This window comes from Phallusia mammillata, chromosome 6 (assembly GCF_965637545.1).
Source record: "Phallusia mammillata chromosome 6, kaPhaMamm4.hap1.1, whole genome shotgun sequence".
NCBI classification, from domain to species: domain Eukaryota; kingdom Metazoa; phylum Chordata; class Ascidiacea; order Phlebobranchia; family Ascidiidae; genus Phallusia; species Phallusia mammillata.
The window spans coordinates 1,317,914-1,332,357 of record NC_137257.1 but is presented as its reverse complement, the minus strand read 5'-3'; the positions used below and the strand labels follow the sequence as shown (position 1 = coordinate 1,332,357).

Below are 14,444 nucleotides of genomic sequence, written 5' to 3'. Positions count from 1 at the left end.
TTGATTAAATGATTTTCGCCATGTTTGTTGAAATACCTGAAATATATGCAGAAATACAGTTTTAAAATTTCAAACCGCACCCATTTTGGTTGATGAAAGAGGGAAAACGCAAGCTCAAAATATAAGGGCAAGCAATCGGTGGATGAAATCTTCGTTGATCTCTCGCACGTAACCGGTGTTAGAATGCTTCGGCAATCGAAAAATGTTTCTGAAAAAACGTTGGAACCGCCATCGTCCCTGCGCGGCTGACGTAAAAGTACACAAACTTGCCTCAATTAACTGCCCTGCATACAACCGTCGCAAATTAGCTTATAAAGTAGAAAGCGAGTCTGTCGTGTTTTACAACCACCCAAATTGTCACTGCCCCATTATGACAGAGTGGTCGGGTCAAGCAGGAATACGAAACTGAAGTTAGTTAAATAAGTTAGCCTAAATCCACGAGTAAAATAAAAATGGCTTGACCAGTGAAATGGGAATTAGGGGCATCAGCGCATCTGGTTTGCTGTTACATGAAATAATTTATTTTACAGATTTATCACGATTATCTGGAGTTTTAACATTACATGCTTGATATCCAATTCGCAGTCTCTTCTTATTGAAGAAAACATTGAACCGGATTAACAAGCATATGTAATAGACTGGTCAAAACCCGAAAACCACAAATCCCTAATTTTTACAGTTAATACAGGCGCAACCGTTTGTTTAAAAGGAACAGTGACGTTTATAGCGTATAACTCGACAACAGCGTGTCACTGCCCCTTGCCCTCAGAGTCCCCCCGCAAGGACCCAAATGTTTTACGCAAACGCAGGGCTGGGAAAAAATTAACAACAGTTTGCGCCCTACCAGGGTGGATCACGAAACTTTTCGGGCTATATGCAAAGCCGTTTTCCTCTGGTCCAAGAGCCTGGACCTTCATTGGAAATAGCGGTGTCCCTACTAAATATCGTCTACACCGCGGCCAATGCAATGCGGTGGAGGCCATGCCAAGGCCGTGTTTCTATGCGCACCTTATTTTAGCTAAAGCCATTTAGCAACGCGCCACACCTAGCTAAAAATCGTTCTAAGCTAAAGTCCGTACGTGGCGCGCGAATCCCAAACGTACCCCACCTATGTTAACTATACCCTACCCTTAGTTAAAGAGTGCTACTCTAGTTCTATCCCTAGCGCCAACTTGCTGACACAGAAGCACTCCTACAGACTTGGACCATTCTTTGACCACCGAGGAAGACCTCTTTTTACGGGTCCTCCTCGGACAAAGAATGGGTCACTCAACCCTAGCGCCAGTTAGCCTAAGTTAGGCCTAACAGTTCCGCAAACCCGGTTGACCCACGACAGACTCCTATGTTTACATACAAGTAAATATTTGGAGTTAAAAAACGTTGGTTGAAGGACGAAGATATGGATGTCGATAAGACGTGAAATGGTGAATCTGTAAAAGAAAATAACAGTCAAGCATTTTTCCACAGGCAAAATGTAAAGCTTAAAGTGAGGCGTTACTTCTGCGACCGGCGCTGATTAAAATCCCCGTGTTTTACTTTAGGCGGACTCAGAACACGCCTTGTGTATGAAAACGGTGTAGGCATTGGGTGCTTTAGTTGTACTTTTTAATTAGTAAGTCAATATATAAGCTATAACTGAAAATTATACGTAGTAAGTCAAGTTTTAACAACAAAATAATTTGCCATTTTTTATTGAAAGCAAAACGTAATGTAGGCTATGCAACTAATTTCAATGTCAATTAGTGAATGAAACAGGTTCATAAGCATGTGAATGTTTGACCATTATCATTGTTTTAACAGATTCTAAAAGTTCCCTAACTCAACAACATGAACCAAGCTTTCGTTTACCAAAGATTAAAACAATCGCAAAGTTTGGAAATAGTTGTAGCTTACCTTGTAACAGACCAGCTTTTAACTTCCGAACGCCAAGACTTGACAAACCAAATAACTTCTTGCGACTTGGAAACGCATTGGAACGCGCGTCTGATTGGTCGTGACGTCGTCGTATTTACTTGAGCGTGTCGGATGACGAAGTGGCGCGAAAAATAATTTTTGTTTTTAGTGAATTTTAAGACGTAATAATGTCTTTTTTCATGATTTCTACGTTACTATTCCACTATCTAACCGAGATTATTACTTTTGTAACGTATAAGTAGCAGTTTTATGCGGAGAAATAAAAATATTAACCTATTTATAATGTTTTAATTTTTTTAATTTTTTTTTTTTATTTAAATTCTACAAGTTTAGACTGCTTTTAAATACTAAAGTATCATCTAATGCCAAAAAATGCACAATTTTCGCTTCGAGGTTGTTTACCATTTTTATCGTTGTCGTTTAGGTCAGGTCATGCTCTGCGTGCTACTGGTAATATGTAATCCAGTACTACCTGTTTCATAATCGGGTCGTCGGCGACTAAACCGGCTCACCACACTACACTTATGCAGTGTGGAGGGTGGCTAGCAACCCGTTTAGGACCAAAAAGAAGACCTAATAAAGGGCGGATGAGCTTAAAAATGCCAACGGCCAGCTGGATAGAGATGGTGTCTCGAAAAAAACACACCCGCAGAAGGAATGTGGGGACTCCACTGCGGATACTTATGCCCTTAGTAATCAGCCATGAAGTACAAAAACGAAAAAAGAAAAAACGACGTTAATGGGATCAAAGTTGGAAAATCACTTGATGCCTCGTCCGGTAGGGGTATGTTGACCACGCAGGGCAACCTCGACCTTCATCCAGCGACTGCGTCATACAGACTAGCAACGTGGAACGTTCGTACCTTACACCAACCTGGAAAATTAGAAAACATTTTGAATGAAATGAGAAGGTTAAGTATTGCTATAATGGGTGTAAGCGAAACAAGATGGATTCAAGCAGGCAAAAAGGTGGTAGATGGAGCAACTTTCATCTACTCGGGACCAGAGAGAAAACATGAAAAAGGTGTTGGAGTTATACTTGATCCCGCCACTTCACGTAATTTGATGGGACATTGGGCAGTTTCTGAGTTATTGTAGTGCAACTAAAGGGGCACCCTCTCAACATCACCGTGATACAAGTGTACGCACCAACAAGCTGCAGTAGTGAAGCAGAAATAGAAAAGTTCTACTCAGATTAAAATAGAGCCATTGAACATTGTAAAGCGCATGAGATTGTATTCGTAATTGGTGACTTAAATGCTAAACTGGGCAAAGGTAAACAATCAAACGTTATAGGTCAACATGGCCTTGGTAGGAGAAACATATGTGGAGATAAATGGGCTGGATGGTGCGAAGCTAACAACCAAGTTGTCACAAATTCTTACTTTAAACACCATCCAAGACGTCTGTGGACCTGGAGAAGTCCTGACGACCACACAAAAAACCAAATTGACTATATCACAATAAACAAACGTTTCCGTAACTCTGTAACACAAGCTAAATGTTACCCCGGAGCAGATTGTGACAGTGACCATTCTGTCGTTGTCGCAACAATCCGTTTGAGATTACAAAAGTTGAAGAGACGCGTTGTCACTTCAAAATTAGATCTTACAGCACTAAAAAAATGTGACATCCGTACCAAATTCAAAGACTCTGTTCAACAACGATTCCCCGACATTCATGAATTTATTGAGGCTGAGGAGAGTTACGGAAAATTTAGCGAGGTTATCAGGCAAGTTACACGTGAAGTGATACCCACTCTACCGAGGATAAAAAAGCAAATTTGGATGACTGAAGAAATTTTGGAACTAATGGACGCCAGAAGACTCTCCGGACGCTTCACAGACGAATATAGAAACATCAATAGGATTATCCGACGAAAATGCCGTAATGGGAAAGAGACGTTCTACCAAAAACAATGTCAAGAGCTTGAAGAACTAGAAAAACAATTTCTAAAACAATTGGTCAGTTTAATATAAGCTAAACATATTTTTAACTTGTTCAATTTTATTCATTACATGCAGTTTTATGTGTACTGGTTGACTGTATAATTTGTTCAATTGCATAGAGATTGTAAGCCCCAACTGTAGCCATTTGTTTAAAAAATGGTTTAGGTTATCGCATAACCCAGTTAATTGCATAGGAAAAGCTTGCTGAACTGGATTTCTGATCAACAGTGTGGCCTGTAGCCTATTGTATTGAAATCCTTTTTTCAAATACATATATGCTTGAAATAAGTGTCCTCTGTTGGTGAAGTGTACTGATTCATTTTTGGAAAATTGGGAACAAATGCTCTAATACATATTATATTCTTAATATATAAAAGGTGTAACCTATCAGTATTTAGGAAACTATACTTTTTTAGGGAAAGTTAGGAAAAAGTCAATTGCCTATTGCAGTTAATCACAAACTAAAGCAAATTATAATTGATCTTGCTGTTCACCCGAAACCAGCTGTACTTGTTTATTGTTGTGTGTCCAAACATATGTTGATTTAAGTTTATTGTTACAGGGTGATATGTGTCCAGAAATGCTGTGAAGAACATGATAATAGAGAATCATCATAATTGATGGTTTTCATGGGAAGGATGAGCCATCTGATTTTTAGATGAAGTAGTGTTAAGCCCTAACCTGAATTGGATAAATATTGCTGACAGTTTTTTTACCCCATTTTCGCTGTTCTCCCATGTGAATGTATATGATTTTTAAATAGATTATGTTTACCACAGTGGTAAACTATCAGTTGTGTTTTGATATATTACCGAGGTTAACTCAAAGTGTAAAACACGAATGACTTTCTTTAGTTTTTATATATGCCAGCGGGAGAACGATGGGTAGACGAAATCATTGTACTCATAACAAACCTATAAGACTGCTTGGTTCATACGTTTATAACAGGGGTCGGTAACCCCTGGCACGCTAGGTGGTTTTTCATGGCACGCAAACCGACCTGTGTTTATATTAAAATGCAATTTACCTGTTACACTGCGTGTTTATGGTTTTTATCACGCCATTGTCTTAAAATTTAGCCTTACATGCACAAAACACTCTACTTTTTCTTTATTATTAAAATCTATTATTTAGAAACGAACCGCTATATTTAGGCACGAACCACTATTATTTAGAAAAACGTTGGCACGCGAGGTCATAAACACAAGGAAACACCAAGAAAATTTGCACGCGTCGCAAAAAAGGTTTCCGACCCCTGGTGTACAATTTTCTTCGCATTTTTCTTGCTGTGTTATTTCCAACGCTTGCGGATGGACAGTTGTTCGCATGCCAGCGGGAGAACGATGGCCAGACGAAAACATTGTACTCATAACAAACCTATAAGACTGCTTGGTTCATACGCGTACAATTTTCTGCGCATGCTGTATATTTTCCAAGGCTTGCGGATGGACAGTTGTTCGCATGCCAGTAGGAGAACGATGGCCAGACGAAAACATTGTACTCATAACAAACCTATAAGACTGCTTGGTTCATACGCGTACAATTTTCTGCGCATGCTGTATATTTTCCAACGCTTGCGGATGGACAGTTGTTCGCATGCCAGCGGGAGAACGATGGGCAGACGAAAACATTGTACTCATAACAAACCTATAAGACTGCTTGGTTGGTGTTTACAATTTTCTGCGCATGTGTAGGCTATTCTTGCTGTGTGTTTTCCAACGCTTGCGGATGGACAGTTGTTCGCATGCCAGTAGGAGAACGATGGCCAGACGAAAACATTGTACTCATAACAAACCTATAAGACTGCTTGGTTCATACGCGTACAATTTTCTGCGCATGCTGTATATTTTCCAAGGCTTGCGAATGGACAGTTGTTCGCATGCCAGCGGGATAGGCGGTCACACGGCTTACAGATTTTAAGGCGAAGTGAAAACCCCCAACTGCAAGTGAGTCTGTGCTCCCAATTGGTCACTAGAAGCATAATGAATTTTTGCAAGCGCAATTTATTCATCTGTCCTTAAACAACTGTTGCAACCGCAATTCAATACAGTTCTTTTACAACTCAAGTCCAAACTTTAAAGTCAAATTTTTGCTTTCTGCAGAATGCTGTGTATAAAACCACTCTTAATATTAAGCACTGGCTTAGGTGCTTTATCAATTTTAAAATGTCACTGTCAGTACAGCTGGTGACAAGACATCGACCGTACTGGCTAGGATATATGGAATCCAGTTTTAAGGGAGTAACAGGCTAAAAAGCCGTGCCTCACCTATTCTGTTCGGTGCCACAACTAACTTAAACTACAGAGAAAACAAAAGTTGTAACGGTTATCTTTATTTTATCGTGTCCTATCATAATCTTGCGTTCTTTACATTTAAGAATCGCCTTTTGTATGAATTAAGCACGGTTTGGTTCAAGCCAGGCCGTATCGCGACAACCCTTTAATAAAATGAGTAATTCTATGTTAAAAATTGATGTTTGTTACAGCACACCAGTCATCATGACTCTATATTATGACAAAAACACGTGACTTGTTTTCATAGTTATGTCATATCACGTGACTTGATTGGAGAAACTCACTTTGCTTTGTGTTGGAGAGTTGCCTTAAATGTAAAATGTCCTATACACGCTTAAAACGTTTTTTTTTCTACTCAGCTTCTTATAATCAAAACCAAAAATGGTGGTTATTAATTATACGCACGACTTTGTCGAGTCTAACATACGGATCAACGCTTAATGTTGTTTTCACTGTCGAACGTACAGAGAGTATGTAATGCACATCCGCATTTGTCAGTGGATTCCAAAAAAACGCCGAATGACACCGGTGTGTAAGATCGGAAGATAGAAGGCAGTGCTACGTATCACCTGTCGTTTCCGATTTAATGTCTATAAATTAACCGCAAAAATGGGTTTTCCTTACAGTAAAAAGTGGTACAGCAATGTAGATCGATTAAAGGTGAACTTAAAATAGATTGAAGGTAAACTTAATGCTAAAGACTTCTGCGAGATATATTTCAGAAACTTACAGAATGGGCAAACAGAATTGTTTGTCGTCACTTCAATGTTTGCCCATTGGCTTAATTTTTACAACAAAATTAAACTAAGCTCTTATGTTAACAGCAAAACGGAAAACTTAGACATGTTGTGGTTTTTGTTTCTTATGCTGATCGTCGGATGCGCGGAAGGTGAATGTCCGGGTGAGGATTTCAGTCTTGCTCCTCGACCTTATAAAAGTAAGTTTTTCTATTCCTAATTTAAAAGTTAGTAAAAATTTGGTTTTAAGCAGGGAGTCCGCTTGTCATATCGGTTCAGGGTCGGTTCGGGTTCACTTCGATTTGTTTTTAAGGGTTCGGGTTCGGTTCAGGTTTTAAAAAGCGCATATTTTCGGGGTCAGGTTTTGTTCCGGTTTGGGCAAATTATCCGGTCCGAACCGGTTTGCGGTTTTTAAACCGGTTCAAATTTTTTTTTTTTAATTTTATTAATTTAAAATAAATTTAATAGTTCTGCCCATCAACTACCTGGCCATACCACACTACAAAAGAATTTTGCCTGTGCAATGTTAGTTTTGACACGCCCTATACGTGCTATCTCGTGTATTCTTCGGTAGAGCTACTAACACTGAGCTTGGGCTGGCCCCGGCCTAAAAACTTGTAGTAGGTGGCGCAAAAGAGCATAGGCGTTTATGGTGCTGACTCAGCAATTTGGGTTTATGGTAAGAATAATTGCTGAGATAATGCTTACAAAAGTATTGTGTTAAAAAATTTTTGTTCAGCTTTGTTTGGTTCGCGAGATATTGGGGTCGAAAGTGAACCCCTTTTGGACATTTTGAGCGGTAGCGCGTCATTGTTTGCTGGCGAGCGGGGACGGCGGCATTATGCGCGAGGTATGAACTTCAAGTTAATAATCGGAGCAGAGCCCCCGATATTAGAATAACCAGTTAGGGCATTATGAAAACGGCATGTTCTGCAGAAACAGAATATGTTGGTGGCTTTTATGCTGCGAAACGCGTTAAAGAGCATTAAGCAGTCATATTCATAAGCGTATTAATATTTGTGGTTTGATATTTTTTCAAACCAATGCCATCGATGGTTTGATAATGCTTACAAAAGTATTGTGTTAAAATTTTTTTGTTCAGCTTTGTTTGGTTCGCGAGATATTGGGGTCGAAAGTGCACCCTTTGCGTGGTTGCTGGCGCCGTTTTTCGCTGGTTGCCAGGATCGCGTAGGTGCCCGCGACCACCTTTTTAGTTTGCCAAATCGTATTGATAACTTTGTAACATTCAAAAATTAATCTACTCTCTACAAAAGTTTTTCTGTGACGATATGTAGATTTGTTTCATAGGATTACCTAGTTTCATAGGATTACAACGCACGGGATTGATCCAAAGCCAGTTTGTTACGTCATAGAGAAGACTATAAAAGTGTCAATTTTGCGCAAACAAATGCTTTCTTTTGTTAGTTGTGACGTAATATACAGGATTGCTCGTAAGATGAAACTAACTAATACCGTATTTGCTCGATTGTAAGCCGCGGCTTATATTGTTTTTTAGCTGCCGTTTGTGCGGCTTATAATCGAGGGCGGCTTACAATCGAGGGCGGCTTATATTTTTATTTTATACCGATATTATTTCTCTCCAAACTTTACACTCCTACATTTTAAATTATTTGGAGTTCAAAACATGTATGCGTGTACAGATTATACGTCAATATACGTTCTGTTGGGTACAGTTATCAACGTAACTAACGGATATGGGCAAATAGTCATACCATATAACAACAGAAAGATGTATTAAGAAACAATCGTATCTAAAATTCCAGCGTGCGGCTTACAATCGAGGGCGGCTTACATTTTTTTAACAGTGCCTCAACATGCGGCTTACAATCGAGGGCGGCTTACAATCGAGTAAATACGGTATACAATTTAACAATCGCATAACAAGATTTCAAATGGGATTGTAGACAGACCATATCTTGGCGCACCTAGAAAAATCGTACTCGGGCTAAGTTTGGAAAGTCGGCGTTTGGGGCATGTACCCCAGTGGTTCCCAACCTTTTTTGTTCTGTGCACCCCTTTTTGTCGATATTAAAATCTAATTCTCCCCCCTACAAATTTAGTTTGCTAAAATATCGTTTACATTAACTTTTTTATGTAATTCTTAAAACAGAATTTAACTCTGATTAGCGATTATATGAGAAATTTCTTTTTCTCAGCTCATATATGGAAAATGCAGCAATAACACATAGCACAAACCACTAGTAAGAGATTAATATTGTGACATAAATTCCCTCCTAGTGGGGTATTCCCCCCTGGTTGGGAACCACTGATGTAAACTATACGGCCCGCGCTAATTATTTTTAAACTTATACGACCCGCAGTGAAAAAAGTTTGGTGACCCCTGTTTAAGACGAAAGGTGCAAATATACGACTCCTTCCTTAGAGGTCCACACCTAAAATATAATAATAATACGTCACGCTTAAACTACAAGGCGGCTATCAGCACAAGCGTCACACACATACACACGTACAGCTTGGTAATAATATTATTTGAGTTACACAAGCGTGTTAGTACACATTATAAGTGTTAGCAAAATTAAGCCCCACTAAGTTCCTTTGATATGCCTAAGTGCCTTAAATATTATTTGTAACTTTACCCACAGAACCTGACAATCTCTCGGTGTGCGAGGAACCGTACCGCGGTCCTAACTGCACCTGCCCTTCTTCAATGTTCGAATGTGCTTGTCACAAGTTTGGTCGGTGTGGGGACAGACCAGGATGTATTGACATGTTGAGGGTAAATGACTTTTCCCTACACCTAACTGGCAATCTATTGTCAACTGGTTTTGAGTGGTTCAAAATATACTACAACGACTGCGGTGATTGGAGCGACGAGTATAGTGAGGTTTGTCCTGAAGGCAACTTTCAGTGTGACTGCTTCAACACAACTTGCAAAGGTCATGTGGGGTGTGTGTTGGAGTGGGATCGATGTGATGGAAGCACAGATTGCTTAGATGGCAGTGATGAAGTTAATTGCACTTGTCCAGCTCATACATTCGAATGCGATTGTTACAAAACAATGAACTGCAGAACTATATGGGGTGGTTGCATCGACAAAAACCGGCAATGTGATGGAATTAATGACTGTGGAGATTGGAGTGATGAAGTTAATTGCACTTGTCCAGCTCATAAGTTTGAATGTGATTGTTACAAAACAAAGAACTGCACATCTAGATATGATTGCATTGACAAAGACTGGCAATGTGGTGGAATTAATGAGTGTGGAGATTGGAGTGATGAAGTTAATTGTACTTGTCCAGCTTACATAGAGTTTGAATGTGATTGTTACAAAACAAAGAACTGCACAAAGATATGGGGTTGCATCAACAAAGACTGGCAATGTAATGGACGTAATGACTGTGGAGATTGGAGTGATGAAGCCAATTGCACTTGTCCAGCTTATAAGTTTCAATGTGCATGTGTTGGCACAAAACAATGTGATATCAGTATAGAGGGGAGTTGTGTTGACCGATCTTTGTTGTTTGATGGAAATCGTGACTGTTTGGATGGTAGTGATGAGACAAATTACGCATGTAACCGCTCTGGAGTTTATGCAAGATGTCCGTGTGATCCTGGTAACAAACATTGCCTATCTACTGGCAGATGCATACCTTTTGACTGGATTGGTGATGGATTTGAAGATTGCTATGATGGGAGTGACGAACTTTGTTCAGTTTCAAACTTCACATGTCAATCTTGCACAATGTTTGCCACAACTTGTAAGAGTGAACAACTTGCCAGGTATCTTGTACATTCCACAGTTCCAGCAGAGTGTAATACCGTAATCCAACCATCATGTGCTGATGACATCAACAGTTGCAAAAGCAAGAATGTGATTTGTGTCTCTTCAAACTGCCGAAAAATAGAAAACTTTTGTCCGAAACAATTTATTTGTGAAAACCAAGAATTCCTTCCCAGAGGTTCATTTTGTGACTCAATTAGGAGTTGTAACGACAATAGTGATGAAATCAAGTCAGGATTTGGATTTAAATGCTCTGGATCATCGAGACAAGGTGTTTGTGTTTTGCCACAAACCAATGTTTACGATTCAGTTGCTCAATGTTCTGATAATTCTGATCTTTGTTTTAAAAACGGACAGTTCAGATGTTTTCAGTGCTTGGATAAAAAGTTGATCATATCACCCAAGCAAGTTTGTGATGGTATAGTGGATTGCTTTGATATGTCAGATGAGTGTTTGTGTTTAAATCAAAGTTTGTGCAATGATATAAGGGGTGTTTGTCCACCAAATCAGATGCATTGCCAAAATCAATCTGCATGTTTAATTGCAGATGGAAAGTTGTGCAACTCAAGTGTGCAATGTGTTGATCAAATAAACACGAAATACTGTTTGACTGCCATGAATATGGAACAATCTCAGTGTTTACCAGAAAACATTGAAGACCTTAGCATTGACAAAATATTTAAGTGCGCAAAAACAGACAACAAAGCACTGAGGAGTAAACTTTCGAAATTTTCAAACAGAAGAGTTTTGTTAAACTCCATATGTGATGGAATTATTGAGGACGACTTAAAACTACTTGGTGAAGTAAACTGTACAAATATGTTTTATTGCTTCTCAAATGGAAAGATCAGCATAAAAAGCACTGAGGTATGCGACGGAAAAGTAGATTGTGATGACGGCTCAGATGAATTTCCAGAAGTTTGTAACAAAACCCGGTTTTATTGCAAAAGCAAAGATAGGGTTTCCATTGATAGAAACACTGTTTGTGATGGAATTATCGACTGTGACAATGAATCTGACGAAAGTAGGTGCCTCTGTGAAAGCAACAGGTTTTATTGCACAAATAAACAACCTTTGTCTGTTGAACAAAAACTGGTACAGAATGGAATTCAGGATTGTTCAGATGGAAGTGATGAATGTGTAAACTTGGCTGGGGACGCATTTGCAGATGTGAATGAAATGATTGCTAATCCAATTTATCGAGCAATCTTCTGGATAACAGCTGTGTTAGCCTTGGGAGGAAATTTGTTTGTGTTCATTGCAACTGCTCACAGCTTATGGAATGTAGACAGAAACAAAAACGTTTTCATTATTACTAGTATTTTCATTCTCAACCTCTGTTGCTCAGATTTCCTTATGGGAATTTATCTGTTTGCAGTTATAGTGCAAGGAAACCTATTTTCTGGGACATATTGTTTGTTTGACAAGGAATGGAGATTAAGTAGTTTGTGTTCTGGGCTTGGAGCACTTGCAATTGTATCATCAGAAGGATCGGCCTTGACAATGGCAGCCATGACCACTTTTCGCCTTGTATCAGCCTTCAAACCATTTACAATTCGAAGTGTAGGAGTCTCTAAAATAATATTTACTGAACTATTTTGCTGGATTTTAGCTGTTGTTTTGGCAACCGTTCCTTTACTGAAAGTCACTTCGGAATATTTTATAACTGATGTTTGGTTTCCAAACAACATTTTTGGAAATGACTTTGTTTCCAGGGAAAACATGTCACTTCTTGCAGAACGAATTACCGATATAGAACCAAAAAGTTGGAACGATGTGAAACAAACTATCAAAGAAACATTTCCTCGCAACTCAATCAAAGGGGAGTTTGGTTATTATGGAGAAACAAGTGTCTGTATGCCACGTTTGTTTGCCACAACCAGTGAATTTGCTTGGGAATATTCAACTTTTCTTATCACAATCAACTTCCTCATGTTTATCTACATGGTAGTTGCATACATTCTCATTTACAAACAAAGTAATCGCATGAAAGAGTCCAGAAGCAATGATGTCAGCTCCAAGATGCAGAAGAGGATCTCGAGATTAATATTAACAGACTTCTGTTGCTGGATTCCAATTTGTGTAATGGGTTTTTTGAGTGTTGGAGGAATCAAGATGCCACCAGATGCTTATGTGCTGAGCGCTTGTCTGTTGCTTCCAATCAACAGCGCTCTTAATCCCTTGCTTTACTCAAAAGCATTAGAAGATCAACTTGTCAGGGCAAAGAAATGGCTGATGGAGAAATTGTCCTCTCTACGAGCATCTACAAATGGATCATCGGATTTAGCTGTGAGATACAATGCTGGTGCAGAGGAAGAAGGCGACAGAGTGATTGAAATAGTTGGATGAAAAAAATAAAAACCAACTCAACCAAACGATAACTCGTAACTATTTGCTGCAGTGACGAAGTATTAAACCAGGAGCAACCCCTGGCACGCGAGATGTTTTTTCATGGCACGCCAACCGCTTCGGGTGTTTATATTGAAGCAACAATTACCTGTTGCACTGCTTGTTTTCTGTTTTTATCATGCCATTGTCTTACAATTCAGCCTTACATGCACAAAACACTCTGCTTTCTCTTTTTTATTGATACCTGCTGGCACGAACCACTATAATTGCCACATGTCGCCTAAAAGGTTGCCGACCCCTGAATTAAACCATATTATTGTTAATCTGCTTTTATTATGAAAAAATGCTTTTGTGAATAATTTTTCCACGGTGTCGTGTCCTTTGTGAAATATTTGTGTGCATGTGATAACAAGTTGTACAGGAGTGTTATCTATTCATTTGACTTCAATATTTTTATTCAAAGCAAGTTATAAAGATTGTTATTTGCAAAAGAAAAACAGCATTTCAGGCGTGAAGCAAGGTTTTAGAAATGAAAGTTGAAAAATTTCTTAAGATGTGTTTTCCTACATCACAATAGTCAGTAAAACTCATTAGTTTCATTGACATTTAACTGCACCCAAACAGTTTACTTTATAACCACTGACCTGATTCAAACCCTTATTGCAAATCCAGATTTGGTAAGCAAAACACTTGTAGATTCAGATTTACTTTGGAAACAGATTGCAGAACTTGAGCTGAACTACAAAAAAAAACATATATAGCAAAAAGTATTATTATTTTTATTTAGAAGGGGACATTATTACCATTTTCGATAAAATAAATAACTTAAAAATATTGTTTGCACTGGAATAGCCACAAATTTTAAAATCTCTTGCTCATCAAAAACTTTAGACCACCATCCAACTACACAAAGACACTTATATGTCATCATAAAAACAAAATAGAAGGTAATTGCCTAGTTTTCTAACCATAAAAAGATGAAAATGTACTATAGTGGTAAACTGTGTTATTAGTTTGCTAAGAACAGTAGGCTTTGTTACTTCAACAAATAAAGGAAAAAATATTTTGTTTATTGACTGTTAAAAGATGGACCAACATGCTGATTTAATACATTACTACGATTTTGTAAAATATTAGTTAAACGCAGCACTAAGAACAAAAAAAACTAGATAACATAAGTGCAAAGAGCATCACTAATAAGGAAATTCTTCAAAATTAACTTTTTAATCCAGTTAAACTTAATACAAATTAATTTTTCAACCTCGAGTGCAAAAAAGGAAGTTTAACTATTACAATTGCCAGAGGAGCTCTATAAACTTAAAGAAGTTCAATTATTACTTAAATAAAACTTGAAACTTTAACAAGAGAAAGGATCTTGGCTTGCTGGTCGGTTTTGATAAACAAAAGTACTCTGTTACAACACACTCTTGACACGCTT

The 14,444-nt window shown here is 38.5% G+C and overlaps 2 protein-coding genes across 2 annotated transcripts; both read left to right on the top strand.

Moving 5' to 3' along the window:
* Positions 1-2,616: 2,616 nt before the first annotated feature.
* LOC145232641 (protein CFDP2-like) lies at positions 2,617-3,893 on the top strand. The gene is made up of 2 exons (XM_080097304.1): positions 2,617-2,971; positions 3,211-3,893. Exons 1-2 carry the CDS (start codon positions 2,617-2,619, stop codon positions 3,891-3,893), a joined length of 1,038 nt encoding a protein of 345 aa, XP_079953430.1.
* A 6,657-nt stretch (positions 3,894-10,550) lies between these two features.
* On the top strand, positions 10,551-13,054 carry LOC145233016 (uncharacterized). The gene has a single exon (XM_080097679.1). It carries the CDS (start codon positions 10,619-10,621, stop codon positions 13,004-13,006), a length of 2,388 nt encoding a protein of 795 aa, XP_079953805.1. The 5' UTR covers positions 10,551-10,618; the 3' UTR covers positions 13,007-13,054.
* Positions 13,055-14,444: the final 1,390 nt, after the last annotated feature.

Bases quoted from the DNA above. Each gene is read 5' to 3' on its own strand.
- LOC145232641 (XM_080097304.1), top strand. From the start codon at position 2,617: ATGAAGTACAAAAACGAAAAAAGAAAAAACGACGTTAATGGGATCAAA. The intron at 2,972-3,210 runs GTAATTTGATGG...CAAACGTTATAG, and splicing joins ACTTGATCCCGCCACTTCAC to GTCAACATGGCCTTGGTAGG.
- LOC145233016 (XM_080097679.1), top strand. From the start codon at position 10,619: ATGTTTGCCACAACTTGTAAGAGTGAACAACTTGCCAGGTATCTTGTA.